Consider the following 25,475-nt stretch of genomic DNA (forward strand, 5'->3'; position numbering starts at 1 on the left):
CGTTAAGACAAGCAAATGTTGCTCCGCAGGGAATATGCATTTCTAAAGCTGCAAATGGAATATCGAAGCCAAAAGCACATGTCCTGACCTAAGCTGGACAGTGAATGCTACAAACGCCGAGGCAGCCATGTGCTAGATTATTAAACTGCTGAAGTGGAAAGAAAGGCATCATTAAAAAATAATCATATATGGCAAACCCACTGAAGGGTCTGTGTGAGGATAATGAATGTGGAAATACAACTAAAAACATGGCACTCAAAACTTAATCGAGAAAATATGTTGGACATCAAAACATCAGCGGGTATTAGGGGGCTGGCAAAGTGTTCCATCCGAGGTGTGCTTTATGAAGAGATAGTGTCCCTGGCGCCACAAGGGTCCGCACACCCGCTCTCTACTCTCTTATTTTACTCTGAATTACGACCCATTAAAGGACACACATGAATCACTGAACTGGATTACTGCAAATTATTTGCAATGCATTTAGCGGTTACTTTTTCATAAAAGCTAGCTGCTGATGCCCTCTAAAAACCAAGATAAAAGAGTGCTTACAGCCTCCAGTAATACTGTTCATTTATTTATGTATGTAAGGTAACAGCTTGTTTTATGGTGGATTTGCCATCATTTCTTAATTCAGCCATTGACTATGCTACATTAAAACTGCATCGAGATCATTTTTATAATAGCCCACGGCAAACCAAATTTTACCATGATGTTCTAAATTAGATGCATCAGCAAAGCATAAATGATTGTTAAAAATAGTCACAACACATTCTGCTGCTAACTATGTGTATACAGGACAAATAGAGACACAAATACCTCAAATAACAGGCAGACACTGTGAAATGTGCTTATTTAAACTAATGAAGCAAATTCATAGACTTGGTGTACTCAACTGAATAAGAAAAATGCCTTCAGCCGTTTTAGGACTTCCTTATAATCACAGAAGGATAGGAGAGGTCTCAGCCTGTAAATCTTCTATAGCGCGGCAACATAAAGGGTTTTAAACATTGCCGTCAAGTTGACCCTACCTGCCACCCATTTACTAGCAACACAAGAAAGTGTTTGCAAGGTACTCAGAGTGCTAGATCCTTTCAACTGAAATTGTATCTGCCATTTCTCGGAGACACTTTTTTTTCGGGGGGGGGGGGGGGTAATTATATTATATCAGCAATTCCCTAATTTATTTATTTTCCCTTTACAAGGAGCAGCAAATCAGGTAATACAGAGGAGTAGCCGTAGGGAAAATTAAATTAAATTACCTGTGGCTAAACTCCTGCCACTTTCAGCAGTACACAGGTACCGTTAGGTCACCTAAACTGCTAGAAGGGCAGTAGTGGGGGATTTGAGCTGTCTGCATTTGACTTATCTCTGGCTCACGAAGGGAATTTTTTTTTAAGCAAACCTTTTGTTTCAGGTGACTTCAAAATTAGCGGTTATTTATGAGCACATAAGGAATAACACTATTTCTGGCCATTATATAACTCGTACATGGCCTTTTTCAACAGTTTTCCATCATTGTTGCCTCAGCTAGGGATCAGAGACTAGCTACTAGGATATCTCCCATACACAGCACACAAAGAAAAGTGAACATCCTGCTCTCTTTTCGCTCTGTAGCCCACCCTCAGAAGCAACAGCATGGAGGACATAAGTACAGAGCAGTGTAGCTGTGAATCCAGCACTGGGATGAAATAGAACACTTACTAGAAACAGCGGATGTGCGCGTCTCTCTCTGAAGCTGCTCCCTCCTCCCCTCTCCATACATTTCTTTGGGCAGGATGTAACCCGATCCAACAGGGAGCTAATAAGTATATTAGCAGTGAATGGAGTGTGAATGATCAGTGCAGGAAGCAGGGGGAGGAGAAGTGGCTCGTAAGTGGGAGGAGGCAAATTTGCCACACTAATAATACTAGTGAAAATTGTGTCCCAAAACAGTTTTGAGCTTTTTTTTCTAAATATGAAATGAGGCTACACTAGACAAGTGGGTGTCAACACCAGCAATTCTCCTGAGGTGGAACTACGTCACTGCGTCTGACACTGTACTATCAGCATGAGAGACAGAGGCTGGAGGGAAGGGGGATCACTTAATAGCCATATCTACGGCTGTGGACCACCTAGAACAGTGGTTCTGGTGGCATATGAAAGATGAGGTTCTAATCTTTCATATGCCACGCAGTTCTAGCTATGAAACAACCAGAGGTATCACCAGTTGAAAACACAGTGGGGAATGGAAGCTGTATACTACATGATCACACTGTGTTGCTGCACTGGGAAGAAGAGAAGCTGTATTACGCTGATTGGACAGCGTCATACAGAAAATATTACACTGCCCAGAGTGAAAAGAAAAAAAAGAGTAACCTCCCATTTGGTAAGTACAGCAATATTAGCATATTTAGAAAATGCAAATAAAAAGTTTTTGAAAAAAAATAAATGACACTAGTTCGCATCATAGCGCCTATTATATTAGTTAGGAGATAGGGCATTAATAAACTGATGACAGATCCTCTTTAAAGATAGACTAAGGTATTTCAGATCTTTCTCAGTTTAAGTTTGTGTGGACAATCCCTTTTTGTTAGAAAGCTTTATCTATTGTAAGCTGATCACAGGGTCTACGGCAGGTGTTATCACTACCGATCAATTGTAATCGGTGGGGGAACCCAGCAGCAAGTCTTAAATTTCTTTGAAGTGCCACCACAGAAACTCATTGAAATCTAATCTAGAACTAGTCCATGAATTGCATGGGACATGCGGTGTCCTCCAGAGTGAGAGAAACTTTTGTAGCCTCTAATCGATGTGGCTATTAGATAAAATTCCTGAACAGGGGACCCTACCCCCTTCTATTAACTCTGAATTCCCCTAAAGTACAGTTAAGGCAAAAGTTTTATTAAAAAGTACTTATTTTTCTTTATTATGCAAGTCTCCGTATGTTTGCTGTTTTTAGCAGTTTTTAGGGTGTGGAAATAGTACAAAGAAATCCACTTGAGCAAACCATAAGTTCCTCCCAACATAAAAAAAATAAATAAATTGAAGTCCTGTAATCTTTTCTTCCGTCACGCTGTAAAAACTATTCAAATGTTAGTTTTATCCAATTCACAGAAATCTGGGACACAACAATTATTGGGAACTGTGGTGACAACTTACGCTGAAAGCAGCAAACTCGTGAATGGTATATCTGCCTAAATACACAGAGATAAAGTTCCCCACTGCCAGATTAAATACCCGGAACTGTTCTATGCCAGACATCGAAAGGTTGGTCTACTAAGCATTTACATGGCTTTACCTGTTTGGAATTGGTTAAGTAAAGTTTTGCTGCAAGGTTTAATATCTGTAACTTGACAAGGTCATCTTCATTAGTAAAGCTCTTTGCCATCTTCCTCAGCACATCAGGTGCAATTTTAGGTACACGCTCACAATACTCCCCAATAAGCCATATAATGCTGGCCCTTGCCATAGGAACCTAGAGGAAAAAAAATATATCATAAAACCCAAGTAATCTATAACCCTTCATATCATTGTGCAGTTATAATGCTTGCAAAGAATGTAAACTAGCTCCCCACATATAGGCACATATAAAGTTTGGGCAAATAATAATAATGTGTAGAATTACAGGTAGCCATGAAGTCACAGAATTTTTTTTTTGCATAAAATGCACAAGATCGACTAAACAATGGTGTCAAACCAAATTAGTTGTTAGGAAAAACACTATGTATCTTAGTCTATAAAGACAGGATCTAAAAATGCCTATGCCAAAAAAATTAAAAATAAAAAAAAGGAAAAGGCCATTTAGTGTACATTAAAGAAGGTAAACACCATTTTAAATGTCTTATGTCTATGCAGAGATATGACTGATTATTGTTGCCGACCCAAAATCAGAACTACTTTCGGATGACATGAAGCCTTCAGATTTTTGTCGGGTGCAGTGTTGCAAAGGAGACCTAGTGTAGATCTCAGTTTACATATACAGCAATAAAGACATCCTAAGTGGCTTTCTTCATGTAGGTCTCCATTAAAGTGAATGTCAGATCTCCGATGTATTCGGCTCAGGACAGCTTTCTGCCGCTTCTACGTACTGACACACATAGAAGCTGCAGAAGTGTAAGGGTATGTACACACACACAAACTCAAAAACATCTGAAAAAACAGAGCTGTTTTCAAGGGAAAACAGCTCCTGATTTTCAGACATTTTTTAATCAAAGTCGCGTTTTTCGCAGCGTTTTTGGAGCTGCTTTTCTATAGAGTTTAAGAAAAACTGCTCCAAAAACGGCAGAAGTGACATGCACTTCGTTTTCGCGGCAGTTTTTTTACGCCCCGTTCTGAATAACGGCCGCGTAAAAAACACCCCGTCGGAACAGAACGCTGTTTTTTCCATTGAAATCAACGGGCAGATGTTTGGAAGCGTTCTGCTTCTGATTTTTCAGCCGTTTTTCGAGACGTTTACTGCCGGAAAAACAGCTGAAAACACTTCGTGTGAACATGCCCTAACAGTGACCTTTTCATTACCCCAATGGTGTCTATAGCCTTTAATGCAAGTTGATTTATTATTGGGTTTAACCAAGTGCAGTCAGCTCCCCCAGCATGTTATCTTTTAAATTTATGTCAATGGAGGAGATTGAGTTTGTTTAAAAAAAATAAAAAATTAAATAGGCAGTAAGGCTAAAGCCTCACACGACCGTGAAAAAGAACGGCCGTTAAAAACGGAACAACTGTTTTTCATGGCCGTTTTGCATTAGTAAGAGGATACTCACAAACGTCTTAATCGGCTGTGACGTAAGTTTTCATTTTTTGTTATTTTTTTTTTTAAATTCCGTCACATGGCTGCATTCAAATTAGTTCATTGAAATGGTGCTTTTCACAGGTTTTTTGTTTTTGTTTATTGACATCCCGACTGACCAGTATAGAAGTCGTGGGGCCTTGAGAACAGCTCAAAATTAGGACATGCCCTATTTTTTTGACGGCCCGTGTGAGTAACAACATTTAAATGAACTGATTTTAATACAGCCGTTACGGGAGTTAAAAAAACGTCCGTGACACGATCGATTAAAAAGTTTAAAAGGTAAGAGGCTATTCACACAAACTTATGCCAATATTTTTTAGCTTTGTAATTTACTGATAAAATGTAGTTGTTTTATCCATATCTACCCCATTGCTCTCAGGTTACATATTGCCCAGTCTATTGATATCTCAGCAAGTTGTTTTTATCTCTGCCTTAGGCCTCATGCACACTTCCATCACCGTTTTCACGGCCGTTTTTCATGGATCCGTGTGTCCGTGATTGTATCAGTGTGGTTCCCGTGTGTACTCCGTGTACACTTCCGTGTTTCCGTTAGGAAACTAATTCCCATTCACACTATGCACCCGATATTGTGAGCGCCGCACATGGTACTCACTGTCCAGCGGTAGTCACTGTCCAGGGTGCTAAAAAAGTTACTGCCGATCAGTGCAGCCCCTTCTCTCTATCTAGCACTGATCGTAACTCTTTCAGCACCCTGGATAGTGACTACCATTGGACAGTGAGTACCATGTGCGGCGCTCACAATATAGATTTCTAATGTTTCCTTTAAAAACCCGCAACAATTTTTTTTTATACTTACCCAGAATTCCTTGCTTCTTCCTCCAGTCCGGCCTCCTGGGATAACGTTTCATCCCATGTGACCGCTGCAGTCAATCACAGGCTGCATCGGTCACATGGACTGCCGCGTCATCCAGGGAGGTCGGACTATGTCAAAAGAGGGACGCGTCACCAAGACCACGCCCGGGGTACGTATGAACTTTTTTCTTTCTATCGCTGCGTTCCGCTGTGGAAACTCTGCCCGAAAGGCCTGCCCCTTCTTTCTATCCAGCACAGATAGCCAGCCTCTTCTCTCTATCCAGCACTGATAGAGAGAAAATGCTGCCGATTAGTGCAGTGCAATATATCTCTGTACGTTTACTTCTGCCCGCCCGTTGCTAGGCAACGGCTCCGTCACACACGGACGGCACACGGGGGGGCACCCCCTACAAGGGGGGTGTGGCACCCTCTACAGTGGCAGCATCCACAGAGGGCACTGCGGCAGCATCCACAGAGGGCACTGCGGCAGCATCCACAGAGGGCACTGCGGCAGCATCCACAGAGGGCACTGTGGCAGTATCTAAAAAGGGGCTGCCCAATATTGACATTCTTGTGTCTGCCAAACACTGCCAACTGAGAAGCCAGACTACATTTAGCGACACTTAAAATGGAAAACTGGATTGTTAAAATAAGCACATGGAGTAAACTCACAAATTTCCGTTAAGTTTAAACCTAGGGCTATTATTATAGTAATGTAGTATTATAGTAATATAGTGTTATAATAGTGCAAATAACTAATTGATTAACAGTACTTTTGTATTGTATCAAATTTGAAAGTAATGCGGCCCGTCAACTTCCCATTTTATCTATGTGTGGCCCATTTACCCCCTGCAGCGTTTGAGACCCCTGGCCTAGAACCTCTTGTAAACAGTTGGCAAAGTGATCCCTGCTATTGTGCAGGCCAGTCAATAAGACTTGTCACACAAGAGGTGGCTTCTTCAAACTAACACATTAGATGTATGCAGGGCCGGCCTTAGGATAGATGGCGCCTCGTGAGTAATGATCTTCCGGCGTCCCACCCAATCATTAAAAAAAAAGGCCCCATAAAAAAAAAGTTTAATGCCCCTTTAGTGCCCCCATACAGTATAATCATAATATAACATATTACAACCCCTTTAAGGACACAGTATTTTTACCTCTAATTGTGCCCACGATATTTAGCACCCTGTAGTACCCCTACACAGTATAATATCCGCTTAGTGGCCCCGACAGAGTATAATGTCCCCCGTTGAAGTAAATGCAAAAGGCGCAGGCAAAAAAAGCTCCAAACGGGTGACGCAGGTATTTTCTGGCTCCCATTAATTTCAATTGGAGGTCAGTGGTGAAACCACTTGAAGACCATTAGCCCCCCACTCACAGTAAAATGACCCCCTTGTTGGTAGTGCCCCACAGCCCCCTTGTAGGTAGTGCCACACAGCCCCCTTGTAGGTAGCACCGCCCCCTTCCTGTAGATCGCGCCACTGTAGCTCCCTGAAGGAGCGCAACCCCCGTGTGGCCGGGGATTCCGCTCCTGGAGTGCTCCGCTTGATGTCTCTGTCCATATATGGACAGTGACATTAAAGGGCAACTCACTCACAGTAAAACAACCATCAACCCACCACTTACAGATTCCCCCTGTAGATATTGCCACATAGCCCCCTTGTTGGTAGCGCCACGCAGCCCCCTTGTTGGTAGCGCCACACAGCCCCCTTGTAGGTAGCGCCACGCAGCCCCCTTGTAGGTAGCGCCACGCAGCCCCCTTGTAGGTAGCGCCACGCAGCCCCCTTGTAGGTAGCGCCACGCAGCCCCCTTGTAGGTAGCGCCACGCAGCCCCCTTGTAGGTAGCGCCACGCAGCCCCCTTGTAGGTAGCGCCACGCAGCCCCCTTGTAGGTAGCGCCACGCAGCCCCCTTGTAGGTAGCGCCACGCAGCCCCCTTGTAGGTAGCGCCACGCAGCCCCCTTGTAGGTAGCGCCACGCAGCCCCCTTGTAGGTAGCGCCACGCAGCCCCCTTGTAGGTAGCGCCACGCAGCCCCCTTGTAGGTAGCGCCACGCAGCCCCCTTGTAGGTAGCGCCACGCAGCCCCCTTGTAGGTAGCGCCACGCAGCCCCCTTGTAGGTAGTGCCACACAGCCCCCTTGTAGGTAGCACCGCCCCCTTCCTGTAGATCGCGCCACTGTAGCTCCCTGAAGGAGCGCAACCCCCGTGTGGCCGGGGATTCCGCTCCTGGAGTGCTCCGCTTGATGTCTCTGTCCATATATGGACAGTGACATTAAAGGGCAACTCACTCACAGTAAAACAACCATCAACCCACCACTTACAGATTCCCCCTGTAGATATTGCCACACAGCCCCCTTGTTGGTAGCGCCACGCAGCCCCCTTGTAGGTAGCGCCACGCAGCCCCCTTGTAGGTAGCGCCACGCAGCCCCCTTGTAGGTAGCGCCACGCAGCCCCCTTGTAGGTAGCGCCACGCAGCCCCCTTGTAGGTAGCGCCACGCAGCCCCCTTGTAGGTAGCGCCACGCAGCCCCCTTGTAGGTAGCGCCACGCAGCCCCCTTGTAGGTAGCGCCACGCAGCCCCCTTGTAGGTAGCGCCACGCAGCCCCCTTGTAGGTAGCGCCACGCAGCCCCCTTGTAGGTAGCGCCACGCAGCCCCCTTGTAGGTAGCGCCACCAGCCCCCTTGTAGGTAGCGCCACGCAGCCCCCTTGTAGGTAGCGCCACGCAGCCCCCTTGTAGGTAGCGCCACGCAGCCCCCTTGTAGGTAGCGCCACGCAGCCCCCTTGTAGGTAGCGCCACGCAGCCCCCTTGTAGGTAGCGCCACGCAGCCCCCTTGTAGGTAGCGCCACGCAGCCCCCTTGTAGGTAGCGCCACGCAGCCCCCTTGTAGGTAGCGCCACGCAGCCCCCTTGTAGGTAGCGCCACGCAGCCCCCTTGTAGGTAGCGCCACAGCCCGCCACAGCCCCCCACAGCCCCCCACAGCCCCCTTGTAGGTAGTGCCACACAGCCCACAGCCCCCTTGTAGGTAGTGCCACACAGCCCACAGCCCCCTTGTAGGTAGTGCCACACAGCGCACACCCCCTTGTAGGTAGTGCCACACAGCGCACAGCCCCCTTGTAGGTAGTGCCACACAGCGCACAGCCCCCTTGTAGGTAGTGCCACACAGCGCACAGCCCCCTTGTAGGTAGTGCCACACAGCGCACAGCCCCCTTGTAGGTAGTGCCACACAGCGCACAGCCCCCTTGTAGGTAGTGCCACACAGCGCACAGCCCCCTTGTAGGTAGTGCCACACAGCGCACAGCCCCCTTGTAGGTAGTGCCACACAGCGCACAGCCCCCTTGTAGGTAGTGCCACACAGCGCACAGCCCCCTTGTAGGTAGTGCCACACAGCCCACAGCCCCCTTGTAGGTAGTGCCACACAGCCCACAGCCTCCTTGTAGGTAGTGCCACACAGCCCACAGCCCCCTTGTAGATAGCACCACTGTAGCTCCCTGAAGGATATCTCTGTCCATATATGGACAGTGACATTAAGGGCAACTCCTGAAGCGAAATCCCCGTCCACAGCGTTGCCGACTATGTGAGCAGGGTTTCCACTCCAGGAGAAGCTCCTGTCGTCTGTGTCCATTTATGGACAGTGACGTCATTAGCTTCTCCTGAAGTGGAATCCCCGGTCAGAGTCGGCAACGCTGTGGATGGGGATTCCGCTTCAGGAGTTGCCCTTAATGTCACTGTCCATATATGGACAGAGACATCAAGCGGAGCGCTCCAGGAGCGGAATCCCCGGCCACACAGGCATTCGGCTCCTTCAGGCAGCTACAGTTGCGCTAACAGATAGCAGAGCAGGGCGCCCTCATGCCCGATGTCGCCGCCAGCAGCCGCTATGGCTGCTACAGTGGTAGCGACGCTACTAAGTGTAGAACCACCCGGGCAGAATGGTGACTGCCGAGTCGCCGGCCCCAGGCGCTTCTGAAACAAGCAGGGGAAGGGAGCCAGGGCAGCGCCCCCTTTCACCTGCTGGAGTGATGTGCCCTGTGCACAGGCACAGATCGCACACCCCTAAGGCTGGCCCTGGATGTATGTTCTGAGGGAATGAAGAGGACACCAGGGGGTGCCACAACAAGTATGTAACTGTAAAGGAACTTGTTTTTTTGTTTTGTTTTTAATTATTCCAATTGAAAATTTTTTGGTTTTGTCTCATTGACTATGATAAATATTTAATCCTTAGACAAACCCTTTATGAGCTCTGCCAGGTTTAAATAGGTCTTCTATTTAGAACATAATCGTAGCGAAAATCTCCTAAATAAAAAAAAAAAAAAAGACAAACAAAAAAAAGAAAATTAAAAAAGTATACAATAAAATGCAAGTAATACAAAATCTAAAGAATTATTTATATAACCACAAAGTATTACTCATATAGACTAGTATCAGCAACCTGTTGGGAAATGTGCCTTAAAACTAAGACCCACGAGCGATCTTTAAGATACTCGTATAATGAACACATAATACCCATAGTAAGCGGCACTTATTTCCTGTTTAAGCTGAACACAGCCTGCGTTCTTCCATTAATAAAAGCAGAGTAAGTCCACTCCTGGCTTTTCAAGGCTTTGGTTATATAAAAAAAAAAAAAAGAGGCTAAGGGTCTATTGCTTCCATTACTATCTGGCTTAATGCGGCCATACATTGAGAGCAGGCCAAGGGTCTACTGTGCGGCACAAGCATTTAACCAGCAGTTAAGTGCACTTTCTTAACTCGGACGCATCAACAGTATTTGCAGTCTTGTTACCGTGTCTATATTAACAGAAGCCTGGCCACACAATTGCGCTTCCACAAGTAGTCACAGAAGTGAATATAAAAAGGAAATTGTACAAATTATGTATTGCAAAGGGAGCCACTTAAGGAACAATGCAGGTCTCACAAGCTTCCCTTTACACCAGAACGGCTGCCACTAAAAGCACCGCTCGCCTCCATTTAACCCATCTTAAAAGAATGAGCATCGGTAAATTAGAGTAAATAGCTGGAATATAGCAGACATATATAATAGACATACACACACAGCTAGGATTTAGTACAGTGCAAAAAGCTTGAACAACAAAAACTCTATAATCTTTTATTAAGTTTCTATCATGCATTATAAATACAGCAGAAATAACATTATTCATGTCCTAAACTGTCCGGCCTCTTCTATTCTACAACAGTCATAGTAACATTGGATTATTGTACATATTTCTAAAGATTGTGGAACTCTAATAAACATGGACTATTCCCTCAAATAACTGACACTGGATGACAAACATGTTTCGGTCTATGACCGCAAGTGACTACAATGCCTGGTTAAGTTCACTAGAAGAGGCAACCACTCAAGCAGGCTGTATACAATTTGGCGTTTGGCCGAGGTTCATGAACATGTACATGAAGGCCTCCTAATTTTTATTTTTTTACATTGCTTTTGGGGGAAAATGGGAAAAGTGTTGTGTGTTTTAAAAAAAACAAAAACGTTTAAATATATTCTAAAACCTTAACGGTTTCGAACTTTTTTCTAGGGTACTTGAACCAGCGATCGTTTGATCGCTTACACCAGTGGTCCCCAATCTTTTTTGCACTGAGGACCAGTTTGATGCAAGAAATTTTTTACAGGGACCGGCTGGGCAGGTAGCCAGGTTAAAGTCAGTTCACACATTGCGTAAATACGGCGTATACCTGTATTATGCTGCGGAAATTCCGCAGCATTATACAGTAGGAGCAAAGTGGATGAGATAAAACAAATCTCATCCACACACTGTAAATACGGAGTAGAAAAAAAAAACGCTCAGAAACGGACCTGCGGTGCAGAATTTTATTCCGTAGCAAGTCAATTGTATTTGCGTAATCGCTGCTTATCTGTTGCAGGTTTTCCCCATCTAATTCAATGGGGAGGTAAAATCAACAACAAATAATAGCAGGGGCGTAGCTAAAGTATCATGTGCCTTGGTGCAAGAATTCAGCTTGGGCCCCCCTACCCCTTCCCAACACCACCAGTCCCCTGCCCGCGCCTGCACCCAGCCGCCTTGCCCAACAGTCCCCATGGATGCCCCCACAGTATAATGCCCCCATAGCCTCCTCCACGATATTATGCCACCCATAGTATAATGCTCCCCATAGCTGCCCCCACACAGTATAATGCTCCCCATAGCTGCCCCCACACCGTATAATGCTCCCCATAGCTGCCCCCACACAGTATAATGCTCCCCATAGCTGCCCCCACACAGTAGTATGCTCCCCATAGCTGCCCCCACACAGTAGTATGCTCCCCATAGCTGCCCCCACACAGTAGTATGCTCCCCATAGCTGCCCCCACACAGTAGTATGCTCCCCATAGCTGCCCCCACAGTAGTATGCGCCCCATAGCTGCCCCCACAGTATAATGCTCCCCATAGCTGCCCCCACACAGTATTATGCTCCCCATAGCTTCCCCCACAGCATAATGCTCCCCATAGCTGGCCCACACAGTATAATGCTCCCCATAACTGCCCCATACAATATAATGCTTCCCATTGCTGCCCCCTCACAATATATTGCTCCCCATAGCTGCCCCATAGTATAATGCTCCCCATAGCTGCCACCACAGTATAAGGCCCCCCTTAGCTGCCCCATACAGTAAAATGCTCCCATAGTTTCGACCAGATCAGCTCCCCTCCCATACCCAGTATAATGCCCCCATATGTGCCCAATAAAAAAAATAACAATTACTTACCTATCCCTGTTCCCACGACGGGTGGAGGATCCTTCTCCTCCGGTCTGTGCTATGAGTGACTCGGCGCAGACAGGCGCGATGACGTCACAACAGTGTGCCTGCCAGCGTTGAGCCGCTCACGGCAGAGTGAATGCTGGGGCAAGGAGCCGTCACTCTTGCTCCAGCATTCAATTCAACTGTATCTGCATCCTAAGGATGCAGATGCAGTTGGAACTGGGACCAGCGGTAGTCACATGGGATGAAACATCCCAGGAGGCCGGCCTGGATGACGTTAGAGGGTTGGCCTCCTGGGATGACGTTTCATCCCATTTGACCACCGCTGCACCCAATCACAGGCTGCAGCGGTCTCCTGGGTTGAAACGTTGTCCCAGGAGGCCTGCTCAGCAGTTTTCCACAGCAGATATTCCAGGCGAAAAACGGCACCACAGTTTGGTGCGGTTTTTCGCCTGAAATTCCCTGAGGCCACGAGGGCGGATACAGGATACCACGGCCCAGTACCAAATGATCCGCAGTTCGGTGGTTGGGGATCACTGGATTACACGATATAATGAAATACTGAAGTATTGTAGTATATCCTGATTCTTAAAGTCTCCTGCGGCTCCATAGGAGTACTAAGATGGCAGACCTTAGGCCTTCATTAAGCCCCCAGGCTGCCATGACTACCATCAGCACCCCAGGATCGCGTCGCAGGAGGGGGCCGATGGCAAGTCAGAAGGAGCCACCACCCCTCATTCTCACAGCTTAGCAAGCGCTATTGACTGCAGCATCTAAGGGGTTAAACTAGGGTATCCCGCTCGTTACAGTAAAGCAGCTGCTTTAAGACACAGCCAACACATTCGTTCTATGGCGCAGGCTTAGCCCGCTCCCTACTCCCCCACCTGACCTGTGCCATATATATACTGCGGATGTCAGGAAGGTGTTAATGATATCAGAAGAGGTGAGAAACACAACAAGTAAATATACATTAGTTGTCCAATTGTCTGACTACTCACAAATACAAAGATAAAATTGGACAGTATAGAGATCTTTCGAATGATCTTTTTCCACCTAGTCCTGTAACAAGGACAAGGGGGCATCCTCTACGTCTAGAGGAGAAAAGGTTTCACCATCATCATAGACGGGGATTCTTTACTGTGAGTGCACTGAGACTATGGAACTCTGCCACAGGATGTTTAAATAATCAACCATCACAAGTTCCAGAAGGGTATTTATGCCTTTCTTGAAAAATATAATATTACAAGTTATGAGTAATAGATTCTGGAGATGGGATGTTGATCCCGTGATTTATTCGGATTGTCATATTTGAAGTCGGGGAGGAATTGTTCCCCTATTGAGGCAATTGGCTTACACCTCATGGGGGTTTTTGCCTTCCTCTGGATCAACACGGTAGGATTATAGGTCAGACATGATGGGCCTGTGTCTTTTTTTTATTTTTATTTTTTTAACCTGATCAACTATGTAACCAAGTGGCCAAGCCAAATAATAAACCTCTGCTTTAATTCTAGGATTGAGCAGCAATTTAATAAGGACTTCCTGACCCTGCTGAATCATTATATTTGTAGTCAGAAAAAAATCAGCGGTGACCAGCAGTCCTCCATTGTGAAGATCATACCAAAAAATGACTCACATCTTAGCCTCCTGAACCCCTGTAACGAATTGGGGGAGCAGAGTAATATTGTGGTTGACTGCAGTCTCCCCTAAATTTTCAGGTTCTAAGCGGTGTTATGCTTCAAACCAGGGTTGGGGAACTTTTTTCTGCGAAGGGCCATTTGGATATTTAGAACATCATTCGCAGGCCATACAAAATTATCAACTTAAAAACGAGCCTGCTATATTTGCTCAAACATTTCATTAACTCGCCCCAAATGTGATGGCTGGAACTGCTTCTCTTTGGTGAGGCATGTCCGAGTAGGTCATGGCTCATGGCAAAATGCATTTAGGTCCTAACTCTACAGGTGGCCTCAGCTAAATTTTAGGAGCAGGAGGAGGGCGGACGGAGCCAAGTAGTGTCATTCACGACAAGTAAATGAGGAGGCGGCAGCGGCAGTCTGAGTGAGGTCGGTGCGTGCCGTGCCGGCCTGAAAGTAGATCGGTCCAGTCACCTGACCTCGTATCACTGACGTGATGTCAGGTGACTCACTTCAGATGACTGTACTGATCCTCTCCCGAGCTGGCACGCACCGACCTCACTCAGATCACCGCCTCATTCACGAGTAGTGAATGACAATATTTGGCCCGCGTCCCCCCCCCCCTGCTTTAAACCAAACATTAACAGCCCCCGCCCCCCCCCTTCCAACCATCTTTTTGTGATTACTGTAAATAAAAAAGTGCTACAGGAATAAAAATGAAAAAAATACAAAACAGAAAAATAAAAAACATCCAATATTTATAGGGACGACCCTTTTTTGCCACATTTGGGGGTAATAGAGGAACGTCTCCCAATCAAAAACATTAGCTGAAAGCAGTTCTATACCCGGTCCCTCGCCTTTTCACCCCTTCAGTGTTGCGCTGATTCTGGAATAGAGAAAGTTTTCTCCATCTGCAAAAACGACAGAAGATAAATTGCATTTCTTAGGGCACATGTACTATATGACAATGCAGGAACTAATTGTGAGCACTGCAGTTTATATCTACAGCATATAGCGGACAACCAAAGGCCGTCACAACAAATCTCCATCTTCTTCAGGATATAAAGGTCATGCATCAGTCTCAACACAGCAATTGTTCAATAGAGCCGTTATTTTTTTTAGGAAACGTACATACTTTTAAAATCCGTTGCCTTTTAAACACTATTGAAACAGAAAACAAAGAGCAAGTGAAAAACTTTTCCCCCAATGTCTATGTCCTTCATAGAAAACTAATATATATATATATATATATATATATATATATATATATATATATATATATATATATATATATATATTACAATGTCCTTAGCATAGTATAAACACTGCTAGTTTTCATCACCCTGGATTTTTCTTTTTCAGACAAGAACGCTATTCATCACAAAGTCTGCATTTAATGAGCCATTTGCTGCTGTGGCAATATTTGGGAAATTATAATTTAGGCTCATCTTAATAACTAATCTAACATGAATAATGTGTTTGAGAAGTGAAATCTGCATCTGAATTTATTTTATTTTTTTTTATTAGAAATAACACCTTCCACTTTACTAATTCAACCAATTAAAACTTTAAAATTAGTTAGAATCTGTGAAATAAAATTTCTCAGCTAGAATAAAGCTTAGTATGATTGAGGAAGGGAAAGGGGGAAGAAAGTATGTGATCTGTAATTAAGAGTTAACTTTTATTGGTATACATTAAATGAACAATTGAGCTAAAAGTCCAGTGGTGCACCAAGGTATGTGTGAGTGACCCCCAAACTCACATACCTGTGGGCCATGTGTAGTAAAGTATGGTATATGGATAATACATGGAATGTGTTGCTGTCAACAGTGCTTCAGTGAGGGGAACACTATTGCGCTACCATGCTTGAAGTCTAAGACTGCAGCTATGCTAATATAAGGGCAATGGTGGCCGATAGCACTACCATGCGGCTGTGCTGCAGCACAGTGTGAATGTGACCTTGCTATATACGCCCCCAGGTAAAGATCTAGGTGAACCAAAACCTGAGCGTGTGGCACAGTGATGGCTGCGGAGCTGTCAATTGTATAGCAATGTGATCGCCATGCTGAATGACATAGGACTTAGAGAAGGTAGAATAAATTTTATTATGAGTCAAAAGCAGTATGTGTAGATGTAAGACAGTAGGTTGATCGTGTTGTGTTTCACATCTGCAGGAACAGCCGGGGTTGCCTAGCTGTGGCCGCGCTCAGCGTCAGCTGAGAGGCGGTAACGCAAAGCTCTGCCAGAGTGTGACTCAACTGTCAGTGGAGTCAGACTTGGCAAGTGTAATGGTTCTCAGAACGGAGCGATGCCTCCAGTGCTGAGAGATCAAGGAGCCCCTCAGGATGAGCTGTCCTGCAAGGCAGCAGCCCTGATCCAGTGAGTGCACCAATGACAGGACCGCTCGGTGAATTCACCGGCGGTCAGAAAGAGCGTGGCGGCTGGTGAGAGTTCAAAAAATGACAGCGGGGTATGCTTGTGCTGACAGCACGTTGGTGCTGTGAGCCCAATGACAAGACCGCACGGTGGGTTCACCAGCGGTCAAAAGGAACGTAGCGGCTGGTGGGAGCTGACACCCAGCTGCTCAGGAGTAACAGCAGGGTGTGCTGCGCTAATAGCACGCTCGTGCTGTAAGTTAAACAGCCGGCTGCTGTCAGCAATGCAGTGAAAGCAATCGGTAGCAAATGAGCCTAGATATGGCAACTATGGCCCTAAGTGCACCAGTGGACATTAAAATTATAGAGCACCCGACGCGCGTTTCGCCAGCATTCTGGCTTCTTCTAGAAGAAGCTACGTTCCTTTTGACCGCTGGTGAACCCACCGTGCGGTCTTGTCATTGGGCTCACAGCACCAACGTGCTGTCAGCACAAGCATACCCCGCTGTCATTTTTTGAACTCTCACCAGCCGCCACGCTCTTTCTGACCGCCGGTGAATTCACCGAGCGGTCCTGTCATTGGTGCACTCACTGGATCAGGGCTGCTGCCTTGCAGGACAGCTCATCCTGAGGGGCTCCTTGATCTCTCAGCACTGGAGGCATCGCTCCGTTCTGAGAACCATTACACTTGCCAAGTCTGACTCCACTGACAGTTGAGTCACACTCTGGCAGAGCTTTGCGTTACCGCCTCTCAGCTGACGCTGAGCGCGGCCACAGCTAGGCAACCCCGGCTGTTCCTGCAGATGTGAAACACAACACGATCAACCTACTGTCTTACATCTACACATACTGCTTTTGACTCATAATAAAATTTATTCTACCTTCTCTAAGTCCTATGTCATTCAGCATGGCGATCACATTGCTATACAATTGACAGCTCCGCAGCCATCACTGTGCCACACGCTCAGGTTTTGGTTCACCTAGATCTTTACCTGGGGGCGTATATAGCAAGGTCACATTCACACTGTGCTGCAGCACAGCCGCATGGTAGTGCTATCGGCCACCATTGCCCTTATATTAGCATAGCTGCAGTCTTAGACTTCAAGCATGGTAGCGCAATAGTGTTCCCCTCACTGAAGCACTGTTGACAGCAACACATTCCATGTATTATCCATATACCATACTTTACTACACATGGCCCACAGGTATGTGAGTTTGGGGGTCACTCACACATACCTTGGTGCACCACTGGACTTTTAGCTCAATTGTTCATTTAATGTATACCAATAAAAGTTAACTCTTAATTACAGATCACATACTTTCTTCCCCCTTTCCCTTCCTCAATCATATGACTTTATTGGGTGGTGCACACCTATGTGATCTCTTGACAATCTTGTGTGATAGGTGGTCTTCCACACATTTCCTTAGAATAAAGCTTAGCAATGCCTGAAATATTTACATTTGTAAATATTAATATCAGATAACGTTTATAATGGATTCAAACTAATATGTATGCTGCTGTACTGTACCATCACTCAACGGACAGCAAAGTATATGAAGCATGAAAGTAAAAGATGCTGCGTCTGTGTCAAGGATGAATTCCCACACCCTTCACCTAAGGCTAGGTTCACACTGCGTTTGGGCACCACATCGGGATTATTGAAATAGTCCCAATATTTACTTAACATATCCACATACTGTGATTAGCCAGACATATGCCATAAGTGTGACCATTTAGCATGTGTCAATACACTTTCATTCAACTGTATTGAAAAAACAGTCCGCTTTGCTTTTTGAAACGGTGAATAGGACAGCGCTGCAATACCTTGCACAGCCACTACGAAAGTAACGGCGCGTGCAAGTATGAACCTTGAGGTAAACAATGAAGAGGCTGCAGTGCTCATATGAACGCTGCGGCACCTTCAAACAGCTGATCGGCAGGGATGCGAAGAGTTTGGCCTCCACCAATCTAATATAAATGGTCTATCCTAAGGACAGGCCATCAACTTTGAAATCCTTGACTAACTCTTTAAAGGTTTCCTCTTAAACCACTCCAGTGAAGCTTTACCAGTATGTTTAGGGTCATTGTCCTCTTCCGTCCCATTCTCAAATCAGAAACAGGTTTTCCTCAAGAATTGCCCTGTATTTACTGCCATCCATATTTCCTTCAATCCTGACCAGTTTTCGACTCCCTGCCCGCACAGCATGATACTGCCCCCTCTATGCTTCACTGAGGGAATGGTGATCTTGGGGTGATGGGAAGCGTTGGGTTGGTGTCACACGTAGCGTTTCCCATGATGGCCAAAGGTTCAATTTTAGTCTCGTCTGACCGGAGAACCTTCTTCTATGTGCTTGGTGCGTCCACCACTTGCTGTTTGGTGAACTCAAAACATGTTTTCCTTATGTTTTTCTTTAAGCAATGTATTTTTTCTGGCCACTCTTCCATAAAGCCCCAATCTGTAGAGTGTACGAATTATAGGGGACCTATGGACAGATACTTCAATCTCTAATGTGAATCTATGGAGCTCCTTCAATGTTATCGTTGGTGTGTTTGTTGAATCTCTGATTAATGCCCTCCTTGCCCGGTCTGTGAGTGGGTGGCATTCTCTAGTCAGGTTTTCTTTCCATTTTGTTAGAATAGATTTAATAGTGCCCCGTCGGATGTTTAAAGTTTGTGATATTTATTTTTTTTGTAACCAAACCCTGATCTATACTTCTCCACATCTTTGTCTCTGACCTGTTTGGAGTTCTCCTTGGTCTTCATGTTGCTTAGTGGTGTTGTATACTCAGGGGTCTTTCAGAACAGGTGTATTTATATGGATGTCATGTGACAGATTATGTGACACTTTATTGCGCACAGGGGGCTCTTAACCCGTTAGTGAACGCCCCATAGTGTTTTTACGGTGGCCACTAACGGGCTTTATTACGATGCAATAGCCTTTTTACGGCGCTGCATCTGAATAAATAAACAGAGCAGGGAGCCGTTAAATATCCCTGCTCAAACGGGTGAGATCGATATTAGTATCGATCTTACCCGTTTAACCCCTCAGATGCAGCGCTCAAAAGCAGGAGGAGGATCGGAGCTGTTTTGGAGAGAGGGAGGGAGATCCCACTGATACCCGGCGATAAGATCGTCGAGTGTCTGTGTCTCCGATGGTAGCCGGGGGCATGACCTTGTAGATGCCTCTCAGTTTTACACGGACAGGCATAATACACTGCAATACAGAAGTATTGCAGTGTATTATAAATGCGATCGTATAATCGCATAGTGAAGTCCCCTAGTAGGACTAGTAAAAAAAAAAAAAAAAAAAAATGAAAAACCCACTTTTCCCCCTTACAGACTGCTTTATTATTAACAAATAAAACAAAGTTAAAAAGTTACACATATTTGGTACCGCCGCGTCCATAACGACCCCGACTATAAACCTATTACATCGTTTAACCCGCACGGTGAACGCCATAAAAAACTAAAATAAAAAAACCATGCAAAAATTGTGGTTTTCTTTGAATCCAAACTTAAAAAAAATGTGATAAGTGATCCAAAAAGTCGCATCTACTCCAATATGGTACTGATTAAAAACTACAAGTCGTCCCGCAAAAAAAAGCCCTCATACAACTGCATCAGCGGAAAAATAAAAGTAATGGCTCTTCAAATATGGAGACACAAAAACAAATAATTTTGAAAAAAAAAGTGTTTTCACAGTGTAAAAGTAGTAAAAAATACAAAAACGAAACAAATTTGGTATCGTTGCAATCGCAACAACCTGCTGAATAAAGTTATTGTGTTATTTATATCACATGGTAAACGGTGTACATTTAGGACGCAAAAAAGTGTGGCGAAATTGCAGGTTTTTTTCTATTCCCCCCCCCCCCCCCCCCAAAAAAAAAGGTTAATAAAAGTTAATCAATAAATTCTATGTACCCCAAAATGGTGCAATTAAAAATTACAACTTGTCCCGCAAAAAACAGGACCTTACACAGCTATGTCGACGCAAAAATAAAAAAGTTATAGCTCTTGGAATGAGACTATGGAACAACTTAAAAAATGGCTTGGTCATTAAGGTCTAAAATAGGCTGGTCATTAAGGGGTTAATCAATTACATGACTTCTGTAGATAATTTGTTTGACCAGATCATAGCAAAGGCGTGAATACATAGAACTCAACCTTTTTGTATTAGTTCTTAATTTTTGTTTGTTTTTTGGAGGGGGGGGGGGGTGTTAAAAAAAAAAAAAAAAAAGTTTTTCCCCATTGTAAGAATTTGGACTATTTTGTCAGGCATATTACATAAAATTAATTTAAAATACATTTTAATTCCAGGTTGTAATGCAACAAAACAGGAAAAACACCAGGTGCGTGAATACATTTGTAAGTCACAGTAAATCTGCATAAAACTACTGCCTGGGGCTTCACCGACATTTTGCTTTCTGGCTATCAAGAAAAACCTGTATGTTTAGGACAAACCAACAAATATACCAAGCTCAATGTAAAGCAGACTGGTTCCAGGATCAATGTGAACGTGTCATATGCGTTACCAGTTATCATAAAGGCAATGAGTCACCTATAGATTTTTATTTTTTTCCTTCTAATAGGTTTTTATTTTCTGATTGTAGGTTTGTTTGTTTTATTCAGTACAGGATTATGGGGTCAGCCATCGTGCCTGAGCTACTACTCTGATCTATGAACAGCGTTTTAGAGATTTACTTTACAGCAGCCACATGGAGAAAGGAAACTGAACTCTGTAGGTGACGTATTGACTTCTATGAGAAAGTGTCGTTAACAGATCACCATTAACGGTAGGGGGAGGAGGGGGAGCGGTCCCTCCTACCTATTGTCAATGATGTGAGCCTGTGTGAAATCGGTTTAAAAATAAAAAACTAAATTGACACTGTAAATTTAGTTTTGATACATTGCATTTAAGCCCTACAAACTCTAAAAAGGAGTGATTCAAGTAAATGCAATCTGCAAGGATAAAGAGAAGCAAAAATCATTTGAGCCCCATTTAAAGCAAAAATGCGTTACCTTTGTCTATTCATCATGGCCCAAAACTCCCCAGAAATTACAGTAGTTAAACATCCAAACCTCATCTATAAATACAAAGATAAGACCATATAAAAACGTCACCAGGCTGGAGGAAGGCTAGAAAAAAAGATCAACAATCGACTAACACTTTAAAAAAACATCTGTTCAACGTACAAATCGGAATAAATCTGTGCTGTCTGAATACCCCAACTAAACCTATGCACGGCTGATCGGCTGTTTCATCATCATACTGTGTACCAAATGACTCCGGAGGATCTTACACAACAGTGAGTAAATTTCAGAGTGGATGACACCTCGGAGAAACATTGCAATAAAGAATTTTTCTTTTTGAATCCAGGGTCCATTAGGCGCCTCATCGCTGAAAATGACATCTCATCAGCTTAGCACAAGTAAAATTTATAACAACATTAATACAACAAATCCAAGAGTCAAATCCCAGAACAAGCAGCCGTGTAGCCAAATTCAGCAAGCATATATTATCCAAGCCGAGAGCAGAATCACAAGCTACTACTTGAAAATAAATGATAAATTGCTGACTGCAGGATGTCATTTGTGGAATTCGGTTACAGAACATTTCTGCATTTTGAGGTCCAGCCCTAATCTGAATTTTAATTCCAAAATAGATTTATAAAAGAATCCTTAGTGTTCAATCCCCCACTCTTCTGTCCTTTGAGTACTGGGATCTGCTTGCTGCATATATAATTAACCATTTACAGTCAACTTTCCAACCTATGTCAGACAAGAATCAGTGGAAACTATTCAACATATAGAGAAATCTACGTGCATTATAGTCCCTGATTATTTAACAAACTTTAGCTCAGCGACATTAGGGAAGAGCTGTTATCGGTGACTACAGTGCCTACAGGGAGTCTGAGATCCACCTCCTGTCTCATGATTGGTTCAGGCTGCTGCTCTCTCCCTCCCCACTGCAGCTCTGCCTCTTGTGTTTGGCTGCTGTGTAAAAACTCAAGCCAATCACAAGCTCATCAGTAAGCTAGTACATAAAGAGGGCACCATTATTATAACGTACAAACTACCAAACCACCAGTGAGAAAAGATTATCAAGTAATTGCCACAACTATTTGAGGGGTTGTTTTAAAAGGGATTTTAATACAATTATCCTATCCATAGGATAAGTGAAACGTATGAGCTTTGGGGGGACCCCACCAAAGGGACCTCCAACAATCTCTAGACTTTCAATGGAGCGGTGCTCGTGCATGTGCGCCAATTGATATCTATAAAGCTAACCGAGACAAAGAATGTAGCCCTCGTCGCTCCATTCAAAACCCTTCTTTACTGTGATTGTGAAGTGAGGAGAAACAGGAGTCGGGAACCCCGTTCTAAAGATCATTGGGGGTCCAATGATGCATGTCGTTACAAAAACAGTCTAACTAAGGACCACAGAAATTTAAATTCATTATCATTAGAATGTGAGCGAGGAGATCAGGCAGGTTAGATGCATGCAGAGCTTTATCTGTAGTGTTATTAGCCGGTCACTCCCTGGTCAGGAGACCGCTAGGATCCAGTATATGCAAACATGTGCAACATATTCTTCAATCATCATTTACTCACGATCCCAGATTGTACATGACGCATCCCTTAGGATTTTTTTCTTTATTTCACTTCATGATAGATTTCAAAAGTATTCAATCTGAGAATGCGGAGCTTTTTTCCTCCAACCTTCACACCCTGCCGTGACATTTTAGAAGACTCCGTCCCCTTACTCATGTGCGCATGAGTAAAGGGGTCACAAGTAGCGATCGTGCAGTAGACAACACTCCAGAGATAAAGGACATACGAAATGTAACAATCTTTATCACTGCTAACTTGCTGCATTGTGATATCACGCGACAAAAGCCATTGAAAATATCAAGTTAAAGTTGATTGAAACTGTATTTAATGCGTTAAAGGTCAAGATAAAGATGGCTACATCTGCACATCCTGCGGTTATTAAACCAACTCCTGATAAAATTAACAAATTAAACTTGTAGAGTCTTTTCATGTCATATCCAGTCGGGGCGGAATAGTTCCATGAAGGCGGCTGTACTCCATCACTTCCTGGAGACTGTACTAAACCATGGCATTTTTCAGTCGATTGACCCCCATGCAGTACAGCTGCCGTAAAGCAAACACCCAATGCTGCACGGTCTATGAAAAAAAATACTGGAAGGAAGTGTTTGTCTCCAATACAAACCGGTTTAGAATAATAAAAACACGGCGCTCCATAGTAAACAAACCGTTTGGTAAGACGAAAATGAACAGAGGGATATCTAACTTCTCACCTAGGAACAGGCACAACTCTGTACAGTAGCTTTGAGCAGTTTAGGACCAGCTACAGCTCCTCCTTGTATGAACGCACCCATAATAAGTAGCATGGGTAAAGTAGAACAGCGATAACTGGGCACTGCTGGATGAAGGACGGGGAATGGTATCCGTTTGAACAAGTTTATTTCATAGGACTATTTATATTTGCCTGAGGAAGACACCTGTTGGTTGTTAAAACGTAGCCCTATGAAATAAACTTGTTTAACAGATTCCATTCTCTGCCCTATATCCAGCAGCGCCCAGTTATCCTTGTTTTTCATACTTTACCCATGCAATTTATCTCCAATACGGCTAAGGTTTTATAAAAAATAAATATAGATACATTATTTCTCTTCTAGAGACTTGCACCTTATTAATGAAACATTGAATAGGAAACCTTCCGTTTAACCATGATTTAAGGATCGTGGAAAAAGACAAGTAAAACGGTTTGTTGACATACAAAGTAGAACTCGATGACAGAAATGTATTATTTGTTCGGAAAGGCAATTTAACTAAATCTACACCTGTCTGTATTTGCACATTGTTCTATAATAAGCGAAGCCTTGCGGGGAGGAACTTTAAGTGCAGGGAGCGCTTCACTCAGTACCACTTCCCCCACCACTCAGCCGCTACATTTACAGCCTGCACAATTTCACACCCACTGCAAATCTTTCGCCTTTTACAGACCCAAATACTCAGAACACTACGTACATAAATATCTCCAGCAACTTAATTAGCACCTAATTACCAAAAGACAATGGCTCTTAATGCAGAGTGTCTCCTAATTATTCAACCCTACTCTAACATTTAACCCTTTGTCCTTTAATGTAAAAACCCTAATTACTCTGACAAAAGTCAGCATAGTTTTCTTTTCGTTAAGCAAAGTTTTAGCAGAAACAAAAATAAAACACGTTAAACAAATTGGATTGTGCCACCCGCCTCCTAAAGGACAGATCGAGTCTCTGTATTCAACAGGTTGAGTATGAGATTTGCCTTAAATATCACTTCGAAGGCTATATATAGCTTGGCTACTATACAGTGGTCAGATAGCCTTCTGCTTGCTGCACAGACCCGTGCAATAACTATTTAGTGATGTTTTTTAAAATATATGTTATATTTTTAAATAATCTTTAAATCTTGCCGTTTTCACATTAGTCACTGAGCCTGTGCTGACACTTCCTGTTCTGTAAAGATCACTTCTCAGCAGTAATCTCATTATCATCATAGACACGATTACAACGACAGGTAACACCTCAATAGAGATAGTCCGGGATCCATCATTGATAACACATGATGGACACAGCTGCCCTCCCTGTACAATGACCTCTAACACAGGTCACAGAGAATGCCTAGAAAACTCTTCCATAGAAGTCGATCCCCCTTGACTTGGTCCATGATGCTGCTGTAAAGCACATATTTGATCTGATGTTAACAGAGTAGAGCGGCAGCTCAGCCAATCATACAGAAAACAAAAATTTGAAATGTACAATTAGAAAATAACAAATTAGGGAAAGTGTCATCAATATTTATTTTTTTTACTAACTAGAACTAAATAATGAAACATATAAATTTTCTTTGAGAGCATCTCACAGAGTTGATTAACCATGTATGGCATGTGTTGGTCAACAGAGTGCTCCGGTCCAAGAAAATGGGTCACATTAGAATAGTAATGTAAGCTGGTAAGATAAGGCTTGTCAATTACATGTGGTCAGACTGGCTTCTAAAGTATCAGGGGAAAAAACCTGAAGTCTCATCTGGAGCACAGATGCCCCCATGGCACCTACCAAAGGTTACCACAACACCCACTACGGAAGTCATACT

The 25,475-nt window shown here is 44.0% G+C and overlaps 1 protein-coding gene across 1 annotated transcript in view; it reads right to left on the reverse strand.

The window, feature by feature from the left end:
* AP3B1 (adaptor related protein complex 3 subunit beta 1) overlaps positions 1 to 25,475 on the reverse strand; it is a 128,490-nt gene that overhangs the window by 13,391 nt on the left and 89,624 nt on the right. The window contains exon 15 of the mRNA XM_075847526.1: positions 3,278 to 3,454. Coding sequence (XP_075703641.1) covers positions 3,278 to 3,454 — 177 coding nt within the window. The remainder of the gene's footprint in view (positions 1 to 3,277; positions 3,455 to 25,475) is intronic.

This window comes from Rhinoderma darwinii, chromosome 1 (genome assembly GCF_050947455.1).
Source record: "Rhinoderma darwinii isolate aRhiDar2 chromosome 1, aRhiDar2.hap1, whole genome shotgun sequence".
In the NCBI taxonomy this organism is placed as follows: domain Eukaryota; kingdom Metazoa; phylum Chordata; class Amphibia; order Anura; family Rhinodermatidae; genus Rhinoderma; species Rhinoderma darwinii.